Source organism: Carcharhinus amblyrhynchos, chromosome 30, assembly GCF_965287045.1.
Source record: "Carcharhinus amblyrhynchos chromosome 30, sCarAmb.v2.hapA, whole genome shotgun sequence".
Classification (NCBI taxonomy): domain Eukaryota; kingdom Metazoa; phylum Chordata; class Chondrichthyes; order Carcharhiniformes; family Carcharhinidae; genus Carcharhinus; species Carcharhinus amblyrhynchos.
This window is the reverse complement of record NC_137353.1, coordinates 6,568,759-6,590,085: the sequence shown is the minus strand read 5'-3', so window position 1 is coordinate 6,590,085 and position 21,327 is coordinate 6,568,759. Positions and strand designations below refer to the sequence as shown.

Sequence of the window (21,327 nt, the reverse complement as noted above, 5' to 3'; positions counted from 1 at the left end):
CCAAAAATGTAGAAGTGTATAAGGGGAACTAACCATCCCCAAACCTCATGCGTATTGTCTCAGAACAAGGAGGGCTTTGACCCATTCACTGTTCACACTGGCAGAAGGAAGCTGATATTCATGCCTACTGCCACTTCCTCCAGTAAAGGAAACGTTCAGACAATACACACAAACTGAAGCAGGGAAACATTCTGTTTATGTATGCCAAAAATCTATTTTTACAGCCCACAAGTGAATAATGGGATTTTTTTCATATTTGGTGAATGACATTTTGCTTTTCCCTCAGTCCAGCCCCATCTCAGTCCAGCTCATCAACAACCATCGACTTTTTGGGGAATAAATGTAATTTGTGTTCTGTATTTGTCTGCAATAAAAAGCTAACGCCCTAGTTATTGAAAGAGGGTTTAGAAGAAATGTCACTGCTTTTCGTCTGTGGTTTTGTCTTACCGTAACTTTCAGCTCACATCTGATGCTGGTTGCGATCAATTCAAAACTGGAGTTACAGAATCAAAGAATGCATACAGTGCAGAAGAGGCCATTCGGCCCATTGTGGCTGCACTGACTCAGAATATCTTACCCTCTCCCAGCCCTATCCCCATAACCCTACACATTTCTCATTGCCAATCCATCTAACCTGCACATCTTGGGACACTGAGGGGCAATTTAGTATGACTAATCCACGTAACCTGCGCATCTTTGGACACTAAGGGGCAATTTAGTATGACCAATCCATCTAACCTGCACATCCTAGGACACTAAGGGGCAATTTAGCAAAGCCAATCCACCAAACCTACACATCTTTGGACACCAAAGGGCAAGTTAACATGGCCAATCCACTGAACCCAGATTTTTATTGGATGAGAATATTCATGATTATAGAAACAAGACGCTAGATGGAGATAAGGCGCTGATTGGCCATAATCTCATTGAATGGGGGGGGAAACAGGGTGGAGGGCTGAATGGTGTCCTGTTCCTATCATGCCCCTCAGTGTCCTAGGATGTGCAGGTTAGATGGATTGGCAATGAGAAATGTGTGGGGTTATGGGGATAGGGCTGGGAGAGGGTAAGATATTCTGAGTCAGTGCAGACACAATGGGCTGAATAGCCTCTTCTGCACTGTATGGATTCTTTGATTCTATAACTCCTGTTTTGAATTGATCGCAACCAGCATCAGATGTGAGCTGAAAGTTACGGTAAGACAAAACCACAGATGAAAAACAGTGACATTTCTTCTAAACCCTCTGTCGATAACTAGGGTGTTAGCTTTTTATTGCAGACAAATACAGAACACAAATTACATTTATTCCCCAAAAAGTTGATGGGTGTTGATGAGCTGGACTGAGATGGGGCTGGACTGAGGGAAAAGCAAAATGTCATTTCCCCAATGAGCTTGTGACAGCTGATTGGAGCTGTGAGGTAGGACTGAAGGACAGGTTATTAAACCCTTGGACTAGACTAGAGCTGTTCCAGAAAAGAAGAATTGATTCCATCTCTTCCATGCCCAAATTTTGCATCTTTTCCTATATTTTTCTGCAGACTTTGCATCCCAGCATCTGAAACCATGCACAATGTTTCTTTTCATTCACTGTGATTTGACCCATAAGAATGTAACATTAGAATTGGTGGCTTGGTGTCATAGAACCATAGAATCCTATAGTGCAGCAGGAGGCCATTTGGTCCAACAAGTCTGCATCAACCACAATCTCACCTAGGCCCTATCTCCACAATCCCATGCATTTACCCTAGCTAGCCCCCCAACACTAAGGGGCAATTTAGCATGGCCAATCCACTGGACAGTGGGAGGCACCCGGAGGAGACTCAAGCAGACTCGGGGAGAACGTGCAGACTCCACACAGACAGTGACCCAAGCCAGAAATCGAACCCGGGTCCCGAGCACTGTGAGGCAGCAGTGCTAACCACCAGGCCACTGTTCTGCCCATGTCTTGTCAACCAATGCAATCATAGAATCCCTACAGTGCAGAAGGAGGCCATTCGACTCATCTAGTCTGTACTGACCACAATCCTACCCAGTCCCCTTAACCCCATGTATTTACCCTGCTAATCTCCTGACACTAAGGAGCACTTTGCTATGTCCAATCCACCTAACCCTTTAGCACATTTAGCACATCCCAGTTTATGTTACTTTTTGTCAGTTTAGCTGGGGCCAAGACATTTAGCACATGCAAACTCGTTTCTCTCGTTGGTTAACGCACAGCTTGGAATTCCAGAACTTTTGTTATTTTGTCGGAATACTATGTTAACGATTGGGAAATCCAGGAAGTGGATTCCCAGCACCGAAGCCAAGAAACTGCAGAGGCGGGAGGAGGAGAGTTAGACTATTCATTAGATTTCAGTACACTATCATTAACGGCAGGTGCAGTCTCGCCTCCTGGAGACGTTAGACTATTTAGGCAATAAATATTTGAATAAAGCTTTACTGGATTTCAAAAAAAAAGTGTTGGAGGCGGTGGGTGCGTTGTACTGCCAACATCTAATCCTCAATTGGCCGCACAATCTGATAGAGGCGGGGGAATGTGTTGACGCCGGTATGTGTTTGATAGGCTGGCTGGCACGGGGGGGAGGAGGTGGTGGAATTTCTGCCAAGTCCAACTCTCTCCAATTAAAGGATCAAGGAAGGTTGTTAGCGCCTCAACCGGTGACTCATTGGACCTATTCTGTGTGAGATCACTGGGTGCAGAAGTTATCACAACCTCTGTGTCTCACACACACACACACACTATTTGTCACCAAAACAGGACTCTCAGGGCGAATTTGCCCTCTCCCCTATCCTCTACGGACAGATACAAATCTAAATGTGATTCCAATCACATCTGTGATTCTCCCAATTGCACATTCAAGAGTGAAACCAGTTAGTGTCGAGACTGAAATTGAATCAAAAACTCTCCACCACTTTTAGCCCTCATGTGAACTTGCCGGAGAGTTCACCACATTGCCTAACAAGCCGAGTTGCTTTTTTTCTCCTTTTACAATCTATTTGCGGAGAGAGGTGTGTATGAATCACACGAAGGCTGGTTTGCGGATTATTGAGTATTGTTTTGTCATAAATTCTCTCCTTAAAATAGCAAGGAGTCTCACAACGCCAACCGAGGCGAGTTCGCCTCTAACACCTTAGCAAGGTGCCAACAGACAGCAGAGAAATTACTCTGAGCTATTAAACTGTATCCAGTTTAACTTGTCCTGCACACCCCCCCTCCCCGCCCCCGGATTGTTTTTTAAAGGGGGTGTGAATAAATGATGTTGGGGCAATCTAACTCCGGGCTAATCTGACCTCGGAGTAACCCTGGGAGAAAATTACCATGGGTTATATTTAAATAAATAAATGATCAGCCACTAAGCATTTAGTGGGAGGGGCGAGGATCCTGGGGCTGGAGTGTAGAGTGAGCAGAAGTTGTGTTCCAATCTCTCTCTCTCGCTCTCTGTTGGATACTTTGCAGTTGGAGGCACGGGGTCCAATTGGTGCCAGAGCCATGGACATGTTTCACCAGAAGGAGATGTACGACCCCGAGGGGACCAGCGACGATTCCTCGGTGAGGGACGAGTCGATAGCCGGGGACAAGGAGCCCAGAGAGAAAGCTGACATCTCTCAGAAGCCCCCTTATTCTTATGTAGCCTTGATAGCGATGGCAATCAAGGACAGTCAGGAGAAGAGACTGACTCTCAATGGCATCTACCAGTACATTGTTGCCAAATTTCCTTACTATGAAAGGAACAAGAAGGGCTGGCAAAACAGCATCAGGCACAACCTCAGCCTCAATGAATGTTTTGTCAAAGTTCCCAGAGAAGGTGGAGGAGAGAGGAAGGGAAACTACTGGACGTTGGACCCAGCTTTCGAAGATATGTTCGATAAAGGGAATTACAGGAGGAGAAGGAGAGTTAAGCGGCCGTACAGACCATCATCATCTCCATTCCTACCAGGCAAGCCGTGTGTGAATTACTCGGACCCGTTTTACTATCAAACCCCCAAGTACCTGCAGGCGCCCTTTGCCAGCAACTCCTGGTCGGTGGGGCAAGGACAACCCACGGCCTCGATGACCTACCACCAGTCCTGCCAGGCCGCCAGTGGCAACGTCAGCCCCGTCCCCATGAATGGACTCCCCTCGTCTTACGCCCCTTACTCCCGAATGCAGAGCTTGCCTCTTGTCCCGGGAGCCGCTAGCCCCTACGCCGGCATGAGTCAACAGATGAGTCCGGGGACACACGCAGCGAGCAGCGGGTACCAGCTGTCCTGCGCCCGGCAACCCGAGGTGCCAGTGATGCACTGCTCGTACTGGGAGTATGGACCTTTAGCCAGCAGAATGGATATGTAACTTTCCAGGACTTTTAAAGTGCATATCTTCACTGATGGTGGTAAGACGTTTTATTCGCAAGTGCCAAAAAACAAAAAAAGCTTGAATTGTTTTTTTTCTCTGGTTTGCAAAACTTTTAAGTGCGATTACTGGGAAAATGAAATGGACACATCGTATCAAACAAGACAAGAGTTTAGGAAAAGCTGACGTTGAGCCTGGTTTGTGAAAAATGTTGGTACCAGATATGGTCCGGAAACTTGTTACTTTAAGGGGAAAAAATGAACTATTAAAAAGACAAAAAAAACGAGAATTTGTTGTTTGAAATTGTTAATAGGGTTTATTTACTTAAATAATGCTTACGTTGTTTGACCATACGTTGTACTTTCTGAGTTTTGATCTGTTCGTCCTGAAATGTTCTGCAAAAAAAAGTTTTTTTTAAAAAAAGGATCCCGTGTTAAAAACTTTATCGACGTTCTAAGAGATGAAGGTTTTGGACCAATGACCAATGTCAATGCATAGCACTTTTTTGTGTATATTTTTTGTCCAAAATAAATGTTTTTTCAAGAGTCTTAGTGTAATTAACTTTAATGCTACCCGCTATTGGATAAGATACTTCCAACCAAGTGTTGTCACAGGCAATTTACAATCCCGAGTCCAGTTCATTTTCTTGTGTTAAAACAATGTTTCCAGGTAAAAAAAAATCGACAATTTGTTTCGCGGTATCGTGAGTTAACTCATAAACCATATTGTTCACTAACATTAGTTCAGAACACATTTTGTGAATATTTCGTTCACAAGACCCTAGAGTGAAAAAAGTAAACGCGAAAGCGCAGATTTCTGCCATCGGATAATCTGGGGCTAAAAGTAAATTATGATGTTGGAATCTGAAACCAAAAGAGTGAAAATGCTGGAAAATCTCAGCAGGTTTGAGCAGCATCTGTAAGGAGAGGAAAGAGCTGACGTTTCGAGTCCAGGTGACCCTTTGTCAAAGTGATAATCTGGAGCTATATATTTACCCAGAAGGGTATTTCTATCACTATTCGCTCATATTTACAAGTCTTTGTCAATAAATCAGAGACAACATAGTAACTCGGAGAAATCGCAGCGTTAACTTGTTGAAGCTGCAAAAAGACTTGAACAAATGGAATTATTATTTGGTTTTCAATGTTAAGGAAAAGACATGATTAATTCTAACTGACACTAAAACTCAGTAGAGTCGAGGTAACAGTATCTGTACAGGAAGTTCAAGTTGCAAAGAGGGACAGTAAAATGCGATTCTTGTTCGCGGTTATTCCATTGGGGCCAGGCACATTGTGGTTAATGTATTTTGGTAAAGAACGATCCCCTTTTATGACTTACGTTATGAGAAGGTGTTGTTAACGCATAACTGCTTTGTGTTTTTCTGTACTCTTACTTGTTTTATTGGTTTTACAGCAGAATGAAATAACACTTAGTTTTTTATTAGTCACTTAGTATTTAAGATGAGCCTGACCAAGCTGTCAGATATTTGGAAAAAGTGCCTAGTGTACAGTGCCCATAAAATGTTTAAAAACTTAAACGAGTTTTTAAAAATAAAAGGTTTTTGTTTTCAGATAGATAAACATGGGATGGGATACTGGTAAATATAAATTGTGTATCTATTCCTTAGTAATAAATACATGTGTCGGGAAAGCTGGTTGAATGTTAAACTGTTGTTTATGGCGCTAAACACGGGCTAAAAAGCTTTCAACTTAGAGCATCTAAGGGGAGATTTTAAACAGTGATGAGAAATGGAAATATGCTTAAAAAAATACAGAACAGCCGAATCTTTTTTTTGTTAAACCGGAGGTTGTAAATGTGGTACCGACACCACATTCAAAAATCTCAGCCACTTCTCAATGCCAAATTGGGGTGGGTAATAAATATCCCAAACTGTTAAGAGGATACATTACAACTTCAGAAACTCACTTGTCAGTCACCACAATTCAGAATCTAATTCCTCAATTGACAATAACTCACTCTTCTCCCTGTTTATTTTCACCTTGTCACATTCTAAGCAATTTGAAAATGTCTGGACCTGTCGCCCCTCTAAGTTTTTATTCAGAACCTTTTATCCCAGACGGTGTTAACAATCGCTGCACCGAGGATTGTACGTTCTTGCCTTACTAATCAGCCTGGCTGCCTTTCTGATCAATTTTCAATACAGATACAGGTCAGCCGTGATCTAAAAGGTGAAAAAATGTAGAGAGGCAGAGATGCTTAATCCTGTCCCTGGTTCTGTTTGGTCTTTCAGGATCTGTTATGTCTGAAAGCTGCGTACCGGTCTGAAGGGAAAGGGATGTAAGGATCTCGTGTATTCTCCCTCTCTCTCACTCTAGGCATGTTCACATGCATGGAAACATGCGGTCTGCATATCCCACCAACTCAACTCTGTTTTGTTTTGACTGTTTGACCCTTCCGCACCTGTGGCTGGTTATGACTACCAGACAAAACAGACGCTGTCAGACCAGGTGGCTGTACATTGTAACGAAATGCCTAATCCCATTCCAGGCCCAACAGATTGTGAATGTTTATCGCCTAGGTACCCTGCCACTGTACAGTTCAGGTGCGGATTGTAAAACTTAAACCATGATTTATAAATAGTGTACATTTGCAGGGTTTAGCGGTGACAATTCGATTTACAAACTTAACAGTCAAAACTATAAGATATTGTTTCACGCCCCAGCCTTGTTTATAGATACTTTATCGTTTGTTAAAAAGTTTAATTTGTAAATTTGAGTATGTGTTGTACATCACTAGGATTGGTCATTAGAAAACGCTGACCAGAGTACATTGTGGCTATAGCAATTTGTACTTTAAGACACTATTTGACATAGAACACCTTACTCATTAGATACAGGTATTTCGTATTGACTTAAACAGGCGGTAAATCACTAATGCTCTTTCTCGCCCGCTTTGTTTTTCGTCCTCATATTTTTACATACAAAGTCACATAAAGTTTCAAATACACGTGCGGAACGGGAAGAATTAGAGTTGTATATATAATTCATATTTATTTACTATCTGTCTTGTAATCATTCGCATCTGGATTCCGAGTTAGGCACAACTGGCCAAACTATTGGTAAATTCTTCACAGTCCCAGATGACCATAGGGTCCCCTTTGAAGGGAGGTGGGGTGGGGCAAAGGATCTGAGAATCGCCACACCTCAGGTAAAGGGCATGAATGCACTCAGCTTGTACAGGAATCGAACCCGCGATGTTCATCACTGATCCGCGGTCCAGCCGACTGAGCTAGATCTGCCTTCTTGCTGCCCACTTTTCTAACCTGTCTGTAGGCCATAGCGCTCCACTGTGTGTACACTGAGCGCTGGAGAGGATGGGTGAGCGTCCCGATTATAAACATGTTATTAAACCAAAACACCTTGTGTGTCTCAGACTAATTGGTGGATATTGTTCGCCATGATTAGTCAACGACTCCATTATCGTTAACTACCAGAGGGCAAGATCCTGTGGATCTCTGGCTTTTAAAGTATATAAATACTGGCGTGACAGTTTCAGCGGCTTTCCAACTGGTCCACTTGGATCGGGTAATATCTTAGTAAACTGGGAAGGTAACATTCCTGCCACTTATTCCCCGGGGATCTTCACCGAAAGTGAACAACAAATGCAGTTACATTAATTTTTTAAACATTTAAATATTTATTTAAATGAATCTTGAGTGGACATGGAGATTATGGTTTGTGGAAGATTGTCCCATTAATTGTTCTTGGGAAAAGTAATTCCTGTTGGGATAAAATATGCGACTCGAGAACAGCTTCTTCCTTGCTGCATCAGAATTTTGAATGGACCTACTACAGATTAAATTGATCTTTCTCTACACCCTAGCTGTGACTGTAGCACTACATTCTGCACCCTCTCTTTTCCTTCTCTATGAACGGTATGCTTTGTCTGTATTGAGCGCAAGAAACAATTCTTTTCACTGTATATTAATACATGTGACAATAATAAATCAAATCGAAACCTACCTCATATTAAATTGATCTTTCTCTACACCTTCGCTGTGACTGCAACACTACATTCTGCACCCTCTCCTTTCCTTCTCTACGAATGGTATGCTTTATCTGTATAGCGCGCAAGAAACAATTCTTTTCGTTGTACATTAATACATGTGACAATAATAAATCAAATCAAAACCTACCTCATATTAAATTGATCTTTCTCTACACCCTAGCTGTGACTGCAACACTATATTCTGCACCCTCTCCTTTCCTTCTCTACGAATGGTATGCTTTATCTGTGGAGCGCGCAAGAAACAATTCGTTTCGCTGTATATTAATACATGTGACAATAATAAATCAAATCAAATATTCCCAACATCAGAGATAACACTGGAAAAACATTATTCCTTTTCTTGTCTACTGCTTTGGTTTGATTCCAAGTCAGTTTACATTTAAAAAATATAATTCCGTCAAAATTCACTTCCTCTATGTATTAAATGACACAATTTGTAACGTTAAGTTTAAAACCACAAGCAAGATTTTACCCATTTATCAACCTGCCCGTAAATTATGCTTGTTTCCCAATCGGAGAAGTTTTTTAAAATCGTTTTCAATAACGAATATTTTAGGCAAAAGTCCTACCAAAAATAGCGGCTTTTTATTCTTGTGCAGTTAGCATTTAACTTGTGTTTTTTTTTAAATCTTTAACGGGACGGGAGAACCACAAGCATTCACTGCCCTGCCCGCCTCTACTTGCCCTTGAGAAGGAGATGATGAACCGGTGGTTACATCCACAGTGCTTAACGTTAGGGAAGGAACATGTTTCTAATGTTTTGCTAAGCGTTTCTATTTAATAAACGGAATGCGTTTATTAAAGAGATAATTGATAGCGTTTTCCACTAACCGCACAGGTACAAGGCGCGTACCTGCATGGACCTCCCAAACAGATTACTGCCCACTTTTAGTTTAGTTACCTGCTATTTACCTGGGGAATTTACACAATTTGAGGCGAATTCTGCCAAATCTGGCGGGTTCATCGTTCATATTACATTATTAAAATGTAGCATCGTTACATCATTAAAATATAACGTAAGTAATATCGTTGAAATGAAAGGTAGATTTTTTTTCCGCGCAAGTTTAAAGTCTCGATATTAATGAATTATTAACGGCACTAATTTCAAATTGATCAAATTTATGTCCCTGGGAAGACAAAGAAACTCATCTTAGAACAAGAAGATTTCTGCTATCTTTCTTAACTGTGAAAATAGCATCTCGTAAATGTACACCGATAAAAGAGAGTTTAATGAACAGATACAAAGAAGGGCGCATTAGAACCAGGTGTTAGATGAATATAATGTTTGTGTTGACACCGCTATTAATAGACCGAACTCCGTTTCCTTGTCGAACCTGCACTATTTATGTTCGTTTCCTGTTCAGGATCTGTCTCTCTGATTACTGATTTATCTAGCATGTATGTAAATTGCAGCAGTACACGGAGGGTGTGTGGACACGCTTGGGTTGTGGCCGCGAGTTTTGTGTCCAGAATGTAAATTTCACACAAACGGAGAGAAACTCAAATGGCTCATTCAGACAAACCCGGTATTGTCAGACTTCTTATTCATTTTCAGCAGCCTTCAAGATGCACCGACACATGTTGAAATGAATTTACAATAAAACCTGTCGGGAACACTTCCATCCCCACCTCCGACAGAATCATTGGATTACCTCGCATTAAGTTGATTTTTCTCTACACCCCAGCTATGACTGTAACACTACATTCTGCACTCTCTCCTTTCCTTCTCTATGAACGGTATGTTTTGTCTGTATAGCGCGCAAGAAGCAATACTTTTCACGGCATGTTAATACATGTGACAATAATAAATGAAATCAAATCAAAAAGATTTTATAATACAGAAAGAGACCACTCAACCCATCCCTGGGAATGAAATTTGCTTTTATTTTTACATCTTCTTGAACTAAGTTTTAAGTTTAAGTTTTTTTTTAAAGTCTTTTTATTAGTGTCACAAGTAGGCTTCCATTAACAGCGCAACGAAGTTACAGTGAAAAATACCCGCCTTCGTTTTCTTTTGATGTGGAATGGAATTCTAGAATTATTTCTGGCCAATTATCCCACATATAGAGAATTTCTCCCTCCTTACTGATCCAAGCCCTGACCCTTAATATTAATGACATCTCACTGGGCAGGGAAAATAATTTCACCCGTTTACTTAGAACCCTTAGATTCTTAACATACTGTTCTGACTCAGAATCGCCAATGCTGGTTTTTAATCTGTCCCTTCTCCCACCCCGGGACCCACTGTTTTCAATTTTTTTCTGATCTTATTTCAGATTTTCAGCATTGATAACTCTTTTATTTACCCAGGAAAGTTAAGAAAATTATGAGTGAACATGCTAGCCTCAATACATTTGTAGATATCTGGCACTGTGGGTGTACCTACACCACAGGGACAGCTGTGGTTTAAGAAGGCAGCTCATCACCTCCTCCTCAAAGGGATGGGCAATAAATGCTGATCTCGCCAATGATGCCCACAGCCCACAAATGATTTTTTTTTAAAAAGCCAATTACTGCAGATGCTGGAATCTGAAATCAAAAGAGAAAATGCTGGAAAATCTCAGCAGGTTTGGGCAGTATCTGTAAGGAGAGAAAAGAGCTGACGTTTCAAGTCCAGATGACCCTTTGTCAAAGCTAAAAGGCACAGAAAATGGGAGATATCTCTACTGCCGGGGGAGGGAATGAAAGACGAATCATTTGCATTGTTAATCAAGGATAGTTTAACGGCTGCAGAAAGGCATTTCAAGGGGGATCTGCCTACTGAGGTAATATGGGCTGAAGTTAGAAATAGGAAAGTATCGGTCATGTTGTTAGGAGTTTTCCATATGCCCCCAAATAGTAATAGAGATGTGGGGGAGGAAATGGCAAAGCAGATTATGGATAGGTGTGGAGGTCACAGGATAGTTATCATGGGTGACTTTAACTTTCCAAATATTGATTGGAACCTTTATAGGTCGAATAGTTCGGATGGGACACTTTTTGTACAGTGTGTGCAGCAGGGTTTCCTGACACAATATGTAGATAAGCCGACAAGAGGTAGGACTATATTGGACTTGGTACTGGGTAATGAACCGGGCCAAGTGTTAGATTTGTTTGTGGGAGAGCACTTTGAAGATAGTGACCACAATTCGGTGTCCTTCATTATTGCAATGGAGAGGGATAGGGTCACACGATAGAACATAAGAACATAAGAAATAGGAGCAGGAGTAGGCCATCTGGCCCTTCGAGCCTGCCCCGCCATTCAATAAGATCATGGCTGATCTGTCGTGGCTCAGTTCCACTTTCCCGCCCTCTCCCCATAACCCTTAATCCCCTCTCTTATCAAGAACCCATCAACCCGCTTCTTAAAAATATTTAGCGAGGCAGCCTCCACCACTTCAACGGGCAGAGAATTCCAGAGATTCACCACCCTTTGAGTGAAGAAGTTCCTCCTCAACTCTGTTCTAAACCGCCTCCCCTTTATCTTGAGGCTGTGCCCCCTAGTCCTACTGTCTTTTTTGAGCGGGAAGAGTCTCTCCACCTCTATCCTATCCATCCCATTCATCATCTTATACGTCTCAATGAGATCTCCCCTCATTCTTCTAAACTCTAACGAGTACAAGCCTAGTTTATTCAGCCTCTCCTCATAGCTCAATCCCCTCAACTCCGGTATCAGCCTAGTAAACCTCCTCTGCACTCCCTCCAGGGCCAAAATATCCTTGCGCAGGTGCGGCGCCCAAAACTGCACACAGTACTCCAGCTGCGGCCTCACCAATGCCCTATACAGCTGCAGCAAGACCTCCCTACTTTTATATTCAATCCCCCTCGCTATGAAGGCCAGCATCCCATTCGCCTTCCTGACCACCTGCTGCACCTGCAAGCTGGGTTTTTGCGACTCATGCACAAGGACCCCGAGGTCCCTCTGCACCGTCGCCTGCTGCAGTTTTTCGCCACGTAATTAATAGTCCTTCCTACCATTCTTCCTACCAAAGTGGACCACCTCACACTTGCCAACATTAAATTCCATTTGCCATTTCCTGGCCCATTCACCCAGCCTATCTAGATCCTTCTGCAGACTCTCCACACCCTCCGCGCAATTTGCCTTTCCCCCAATCTTGGTGTCATCAGCAAATTTCGACACCCTGCACTCGGTTCCCTCCTCCAGATCATCTATATAAATGGTAAATAGCTGAGGCCCCAGCACCGACCCCTGGGGCACCCCACTAGTCACCAACCGCCAATCCGAATAGCACCCATTGACCCCCACTCTCTGCCTCCTATTTGACAACCAATCCTCTATCCACGCTAACACCCTACCCCCAACTCCATGTCCCCTGACCTTCTGCAATAACCTCTTGTGAGGTACCTGATAGGGCAAGGTTTATAATTGGGGCAGGGGAAATTATGATGCAATTAGGCAAGAAGTAGGGAACATAAGATGGGAACAGAAACTGTCAGGTATAGGCAGATGGAGCTTTTTTAAGGAACAAATACTGCGTGTCATTGATAGGTATGTCCCTGGCAGGTAGGGAGGAAATGGCCGAGTGAGGGAACCATGGTTCACAAAGGAGGTTGAATGTCTTATTAAGAGGAAAAAGGAAGTGTATGTAAGGATGAAAAAACAGGGTTCAGTTGGGTTGCTTGAGGGTTACAAGGTAGCTAGGAATGAGTTAAAGAAAGGGCTTAGGAGAGCTAGGAGGGGGCATGAGAAGTCCTCGGTGGGTCGGATAAAAGAAAACCCCAAGGCTTTTTACTCTTATGTGAGAAATAAAAGAATGACCAGGGTGAGGTTAGGGCCAATCAAGGATAGTAGTGGGAACTTGTGCATGGAGTCCGAAGAGATCGGTGAGGCATTGAATGAATACTTTTCCTCAGTGTTACTAAGGAGAGGGGCCATGTTTTTGAGGATGAGTGTGTGATACAGGCTGATAGGATGGAGGGGGTAGATGTTCTGAGGGAAGATGTATTAGCAATTTTGGAAAACCTGAGGGCCGATAAGTCCCTTGGGCCAGATGGGATACATCCTAGGATACTTTGGGAGGCAAGGGATGAGAGTGTGGAGCTTTGGTCTTTGGGTCCTCACTGTCCACAGGGATAGTACCAGAGGACTAGAGAGTGGCAAATGTTATTCCTCTCTTCTGAAAGGAAATAGGAATGACCCTGGTAATTATAGGCCAGTTAGTCTTATTTCAGTGGTTGGTAAGTTAATGGAAATGGTCCTGAGAGATAGGATTTATGACCATTTGGAAAGGTGCAGCTTAATCCGGGATAGTCAGCACGGTTTCGTGAGGGGTAAGTCCTGCCTCGCAAATTTGATTGAATTCTTTGAGGAGGTAACTAAGTGTGTAGACAAAGGTTGAGCAGTTGATGTCATGTACATGGATTTTAGTAAGGTGTTTGATAAGGTTCCCCATGGTAGGCTCACGAAGAAGGTAAGGAGGTGTGGGATAGAAGGAAATTTGGCCAATTGGATAAGTAACTGGCTGCCTCATAGAAGACAGAGGGTGGTGGTGGAAGGAAAATTTTCAGACTGGAGGCCGGTTACCAGCTGTGTACCACAGGGGTCAGTGCTGGGTCCTCTGCTATTTGTGATTTTTATCAATGACTTGGAAGAGGGGGCTGAAGGGTGGGTTAGTAAATTTGCAGATGACACCAAGATTGGTGGAGTCGTGGATGAGGTGGAGGGCTCTTGCAAGCTGCAAAGAGACATCGATAGGATGCAGAGCTGGGCCGAAAAGTGGCAGATGGAGTTTAACCCTGATAAGTGCGAGGTGATTCATTTTGGTAGGACAAGCTTGAATGCAGATTACAGGGTCAATGGCAGGGTTCTGAGGAATGTGAAGAAACAGAGAGATCTTGGGGGTCATATCCACAGATCTCTGAAGGTTGCCATTCAAATGGACAGAGCCGTGAAGGAGGCTTATGGTGTGTTAGTGTTTATTAACAGGGGGGTTTGAGTTTAAGAGCAGTGGGGTTATGCTGCAACAATATCGGATGTCGGTGAGACCACATTTGGAATATTGTGTTCAGTTCTGGTTCCTCACTATAAGAAGGATGTAGAAGTATTGGAGAGAGTGCAGAGGAGATTTACCAGGATGCTGCCTGGTTTGGAGGGTAGGTCTTATGAAGAAAGGTTGAGGGAGCTGGGGCTTTTCTCTTTAGAGCGGAGGAGGTGACATAATAGAGGTTTATAAGATGATGAGGGTGCTAGATTGAGTGGATGTGCAGAGACTGTTTCCTCAGGTGGATGTAGCTGTTACAAGGGGGCATAACTATAAGGTTCATGGTGGGAGATACAGGAGGGATGTCTGAAGTAGATTCTTCACTGAGAGAGTGGTTGGGGTGTGGAATGCACTGCCTGCTGTGACAGTGGAGTCAGACACTTTAGGAACTTTCAAGCGGTTATTGGATAGGCACATGGAGCTCACCAGAATGATAGGGAGTGGGATAGCTTGATCTTGAGTTTGGATATAGCTCAACACGACATTGAGGGCCGAAGGGCCTGTACTGTGCTGTACTGTTCTATGTTTCTATAGCCACAGAAACAGGGGAAAGGCTGCTAATGGCAGCCCATAGAGAGAATGTGAACGGCCAAATGGCAGAAAAACTGAAATCAGAGGGTAAACTGTGACAGATGAAGGTGTGGGGGGGTGGGGAGATGGGTGGGAGAGAGGTAAAATTGAGAAAAGGTGGGAAGGGGAAGAAAAGGGAAGGGAGATGAAATAGGGAGAAGTAGAGAAATATAGAAAGAAAAATAAAGACAATATAAATAAATGCTTACATTTGCATATTACACCCATGTATCTTGCCAGCATTTTGGGAAACTGAGTGGCTACTTTGGTGAATCATAGAATCCCTGTAGTGCAGAGGAGGCCATTCGGTCTGTTGAATCCATACTGGCTCTCTGACAGAGCATCTTCCCCGCCTTATCCCCACATATTTGCCATGGCCAATCCATCTAACATACACATCTTGGGGTACTAAGGGGCAATTTAGCGTGGCTAATCCACCTAACCTTTGGAATCAAGAAGTAATCAGCTGGGTCATCTAAATTCATGAAATAAATTTGGAATAAAAAACCTAATATCCGTAATCCTGACCAGGAATCTACTGCTGATGGTTTAAAAAACCCATCTGGTTCACTAACGCCCCTTTGGGGAAGGAAATCTGCTGTCCTTACCTGATCTGGCCTACGTATGACTCCAGAGCCACAGCAATGTGATTGATTCTGAACTGCCCTCCAGGGATGGGCAATGAATGCTGATCTTATGGATGACACCCCAAATCCTCTGAATTAATTTAAAAAAAACTTACTTGTGGTCAACAGTGGTTAGCACTGCTGCCCCACAGCACCAGGGATCCAGGTTTGATTCCCAGCTTGGGTCACTCTCCGTGCGGAGTTTGTACCTTTTCTCCCTGTATCTGTGTGGGTCACCTCTGGGTGCTCCAGTTTCCTCCCACAGTCTGAAAGATGTGCGGGTTAGATGGATTGACCATGCTAAATTGCCCCTTAGTTTCAGGGGGGCTAACGAGGGTAAATGCACGGGGTAGTGAGGATAGTGCCTGGGTGGTTGGTGCAGACTCAATAGCCTCCTTCTGCACTGTAGGATTCTATGATTATCTTGCAAAGATAACCAAAGATTTGTTTACTAGCTTCCAGCAAATGTGGCATTTTAGAAGTTGGGTAAAAGCTACGGGGATAGAGAATTTGGCTAGAATCATGTAAAAGTTAAAGAAATTTGTTGGCTTCTGGAATATTTTTCACCAATGAGCAATGGGTTCATTCTGCAGCCCATACAGAATGGATCAATCTTTCTCAGGTGCCCTCACAAGCGAGGTAAAACAGCAAACACACATACTCGCCTGTATAGTTGAGTAAATATGATCCCTAAACATTGACGATATCTGGAGTCTTTCCTGTAAGAGTAAAACCACAAATTAGTGACAGAAGATTATCATTTATGAGCTCAACATATTAATAATTCTATGTGTTAACAACATATAATTTCTATGTCACGGAGTGTGCACACATTATTGTGAGTTTCCACAATCTTTCTTCTACAGCAGAAAACAAGTATTGATGAAACTTAAGGGACTAAAATCTCCAGGATTTGATGGTGAAAATGGGTTCAAAAAGAGGTGGTGTCGGAGACAGCGGGATGCCCGCGTTATGATTTTGAAAAATTCCCTAAATTCCAGAACTGTCCCTACAGATTGGGCAAATACGACATCGCTATTCTCAAATGGAGAGAGAGAGAGAAAACAGGGAACTACAGGCCAGTTAGCCTGACATCAGTCACCAGAACAACGGTACAATCTATTACTCAGGAAGTCTTAACAATGTTTTGGTGTGACCAGACACAGTCAATGTGGATTTACAAAAAGGAATTTGTGTTTGAGAAATTTATTAAACTGTTTTGAGAATCAAGTTAGATAAAGGCAAGTTAGTAGATGTAGCATACCTGGACTTTGTAGCTTGGGACTGATACCAATGGATCGCAACTCTTTAACAATATAAGGAGTGTGTGGGAAGTTACATTTTGAAAAGCTTTGAGTTGCTTATTAATGTGTCATCACCATACTAACCACCTTCAAAGTTTGCTTAACACACGGGTAAAATGCAAAATATTTTATCTATGTTGTGTTCATATGTTCTCAGTTTTGAATTCATTTTCTCCCCCAGGTGACCTTTTGGTGTTCATCTTAAGGAAAATTTGTTACAACTCTGGGAACCATCTCTTACATTTCTACGGTCACAGAGTTAGAGATTTACAGCATGGAAACAGGCCCTTCAGCCCAACTTGCCCATGCTGCCCAGTTTTTAACCACTCACTGGTCCCAATTACTCGCATTTGGTCCATATCCCTCTATACCCGTCCTACCCATGAAACTGTCTAAATGTCTTTTAAAAGACAAAATTGTACCCACGTCTACTATTGCCGCTCATTGTCATTGAATTTTCTCATACCTTTTACATAACAGATGCCTTTTTAAAATAATTTCTATTGAAATGAACTCCCTACATCGTTGGGATAATTCCATTTTGTGTTATTACTGGAATCCCACGGTGAATCCCACAGGGGTGGCACAGTGGTTAGCACTGCTGCCTCACAGTGCCAGGGACCTGGGTTCGATTCCTGGCTTGGGTCACTGTCTGTGTGGAGTCTGCGCTTTCTCCCTGTGTCTGCGTGGGTTTCCTCTCTGTTCTCCGGTTTCCTCCCACAGCCTGAAAGGTGTGCTGGTTAGGGTGCATTGCCTGTGCCAACTTCTCCCTCAATGTACCCAAACGGGCACCGGAGTGTGGCGACTAGGGGATTTTCGGAGTAACTTCATTACAGTGTTAATGTACAATAAACCTGATGAAGGGGCAGTGCTCCGAAAGCTTGTGCTCCTAAGTAAACTTGGTGTTGTGAGACCACTTACTGTGCCTACCCCAGTCAAACGCTGGCAACTCCAAATCAGTGTTAATGTAAGCCTATTTGTGACACTGATAAATAAACTTTGAACTTTTGAATGAAATGTAATTGAAAGAAAATGCTCCCAGCCACTTTGTGAAGATTTTCTCTGCATTTCCTTTTTGATGCGTTTTACAGCTTCACCAAACATAGTGAACACGGTGAATTAGTGACTTGAAAAACTGCTGCAACACATCTCCTGTATTTTAATGCAAACTGTTGCTAGTGCTGTACTGACTGCTATACAACCTGTAGCAAAGTCAGTGACAAATATTATCGTGGCAAAACAAGTGTGTGAAATATAGCCTGTCTAATTACTGTCTGATTCACTCAGGGTCACTCTGACTTAACGAACCTTTGGCAATAAATACAGAAAATGCCGGAAAAAGTCACCAGGTCCGGCAGCATTTATGGAGAGAGAAACTGAGATGACCCTCCTCCGGGAGAAGAATAAATAATGTGATTTTCTTAAAGAAGATTAGATGGTATCCAATTGTATATAAATCAGGCAATGTATAAATTGTATCCTTAAAACAAAATGGGACAGTTGTTTTTCTCCCAAGGTAAAAGCAATATACTGCAGATGCTGGAATCTGTCATAAAAACAGAAAATGCTGAAAGTCTCAGCAGCTCTGACAGCATCCATGGGGAGAGAATCGAGTCAATGTTTCAAGTCCAGATTACCCTTACTCAGAGCGTTACTTTTTCCTTGGTTGGCAAAGCTAAATACGCAAAGTTCTCAATCCACTCTTAAATGCTCCAAGAACAGAAAATGCTGGAAAATCTCAGCAGGTCTGACACCAGCTGTGGAGAGAGAAGAGAGCCAATGTTGACTGAGATTTTCCAGCATCTTCTATTTTGGTTTCATGGTGGCACAGTAGTGAGCACTGCTGCCTCACGGTGCGCCAGGGTCCCTGGTTCGATTCCCTGTCTGTGCAGAGTTTGCACATTCTCCCCGTGTCCGCGTGGGTTTCCTCCGGGTGCTCCGTTTTCCTCCCACACCTCAAGGATGTGACGGTTAGGTGGGTTGGCCATGCTAAATTGTCCCTAGTGTCAGGGGGTTAGTAGGGTAAATGCACGGGGTTACGGGAATAGGCCTGGATGAGATTGTGGCCAGTACAGACTCAATGAGCTGAATTGCCTCCTTCTGTACTGTAGGGATTCTATTTCAGCGTCCATAACATTTTACCTCAATCTTAAACGCAACTGATCTTTACCCAAGAAAGTACATGATGAGGTCACCAGTAAACTGATGGAGGAGGGAGTGGGAATATTCACAATCTGCATCGAATTCCAGTGGGAGGGACATGGGTATCCCTTTCAGCAAACAGGGTTGTAACTAAATTAGGGGCAAGACTGGATTGAGAATCTTGGAGACACTTTGGATTAGGTGATGGACTCCTTACTGAACTTCTTCCTTCTCCACCCCACACCCGTCCATCCAAAATCCACCCTCTAGCACACCTTCACATAAACCCGCAGACTGGACAGCAATTCCCTCCAGCAGAATTTGGGACCCTGGGTCTTAACTTAATCTGTAATAGTATCATTACTGGCGATTGATGTCCCTGTGTTTGGATGATGCTGGTGGAGGGTGTGGGGAGGGAGGGGGGTTCAGAGAATGTCCCCCCTTCCAGGATGAGGAACAGCAGCAAGAAACTGACCACAACCTGAGCAAACTTTCGATGCAAAGTTTGTTTATTTATTAGTCACGAGTAAGCTTATATTAACACTGCAATGAAGTTACTGTGAAAATCCCCTAGTCGCCACACTCCGCCAGCTGTTCAAGTACACTGAGGGAGAATGTAGCACGGCCGATGCACCTTAACCAGCACGTCTTTCAGGCTGTGGGAGGAAACCAGAGCGCTTGGAGGAAACCCACACAGCCACAGGGAGAAATGTGCAAAGTCTGCATAGACAGTGACCCTAGCTGGGAATCGAACCCAGATCCCTGCCTCTGTGAGGCTAACCACTGTGCCACAAGTGAACCCAGAGACTAGAATAATTGATGAAAATAAAAAATACGAATGTACATATTTTGTCCCAACATGGGTCCGATTATGTGTCGTATTCTAATCGAAGGGCTCATTTATTCTCATCTAAGGTAACAAACATCTGTACAGAGTTAGACCTATGTGTCTCTGTCCTTTAAAGTAAGACCTGTTAGTTTCTGCACAACGTCAGCAAGTGATTGGAAAATTCTGGTTAAAAAGCGAGGCAGCAATGCCAGTTCCAAAGTATGGCAATATGGATATCGTGATCATTTCACTGGATTAATTTATTTTGGCTCACGGATTGTTTAAATATTTACACATTGGGGTAGAAGTTGTGTGGTTTAGACTTAGATCTGCTTCGGTAAGTTCCCCAGAAGAGTGAAATAAAGTTGTACCACAACAAAGGCACATGTGTTTACAGTACAAACCGGAAATGGAAAGAAGCATGTGGTTAATTGTAACAACTCCAATGCTGCCCAGGTATCAGCGGTAAACTGTTGTGAAAATACTGTCACTCTAAAGGCTAGAATATTGAAACTAAATACACTGGAGGGTGGTGGAAGCGGATTCACTTGAAACATTCAGAATGGGATTAAACAGTTCAGTAAAAGAGAGTAGGGAGACTGTGTAGGGTCACAGGGGAAAAGGTAGTGGGGGACTGTTTCCACTGCTCATTAGCAGAGCTAATAATTCTGCAATAATCATTTTAATGCTATTTACACTTAGACCAATTGCGTTTGTTTGAAGAAATATTAACTTAAATATTCTTTTCTTTGTAATTGCAATGATCTGGGCAGCACGGTGGCACAGTGGTTAGAACTGTTGCCTCACAATGCTAGGGACCTGGGTTCAATTCCAGCCTTGGGTGACTGTCCGTGTACAGTTTGTACGTTCTACCCCCGTGTCTGCGTGGATTTCCTCCAGGTGCTCCGGTTTCCTCCCACAGTCCCAAGATGTGCAGGTCAGGTGGATTGGCCAGGCTAAATTGCCCCTTAGTGTCCCAAGATGTGCAGGTTAAGTGGATTGGCCAGGCTAAATTGCCCCTTAATGTCCAAAGATGTCCAGGTTAGATGGACTGGCCATGGTAAATTCCTCCTTAGTGTCCAAAGATGTCCAGGTTAGATGGACTGGCCATGGTAAATTCCTCCTTAGTGTCCAAAGATGTGTGGGTGGATTAGTGGGATAAATGTGTGGAGTTGTGGGCATAAGGAGGAGGTGGACCTGGTAAACATGCTCTGTTAGAGAGTCAGTGCAGACTTGTTGGGCTGAATGGCCTCCTTCTGCACTATGATGTGATGCTCCCGGCATGTGTCACAGCTGCTGGGCTTTATCACAGAAGGAAAAACAACATTAATAAAATGAAACAAAAAGGAGAGGCGTCCTCTCTTTGCAGCAAATAAAACCATAACAGACAGCCACTTGAGAGATAGTTCCCTCCATCTCCACTTCACTCAGCAATCTGGGAGATTGTTCATTGCAGTTAGGGTTTGAGTTGGCACGGATGTTAACTCCCCAATCTACCAATAAATCACAAAGTCACAG

General features: G+C 43.2%; 1 protein-coding gene across 1 annotated transcript; it reads left to right on the top strand.

Moving 5' to 3' along the window:
* The first annotated feature begins 3,392 nt into the window (after positions 1 to 3,392).
* On the top strand, positions 3,393 to 5,070 carry foxl2l (forkhead box L2-like). Its single transcript, XM_080215473.1, has one exon. It carries the CDS (start codon positions 3,489 to 3,491, stop codon positions 4,326 to 4,328), a length of 840 nt encoding a protein of 279 aa, XP_080071599.1. The 5' UTR covers positions 3,393 to 3,488; the 3' UTR covers positions 4,329 to 5,070.
* The last annotated feature ends 16,257 nt before the right edge of the window (positions 5,071 to 21,327 follow it).

Bases quoted from the DNA above. Each gene is read 5' to 3' on its own strand.
- foxl2l (XM_080215473.1), top strand. From the start codon at position 3,489: ATGGACATGTTTCACCAGAAGGAGATGTACGACCCCGAGGGGACCAGC.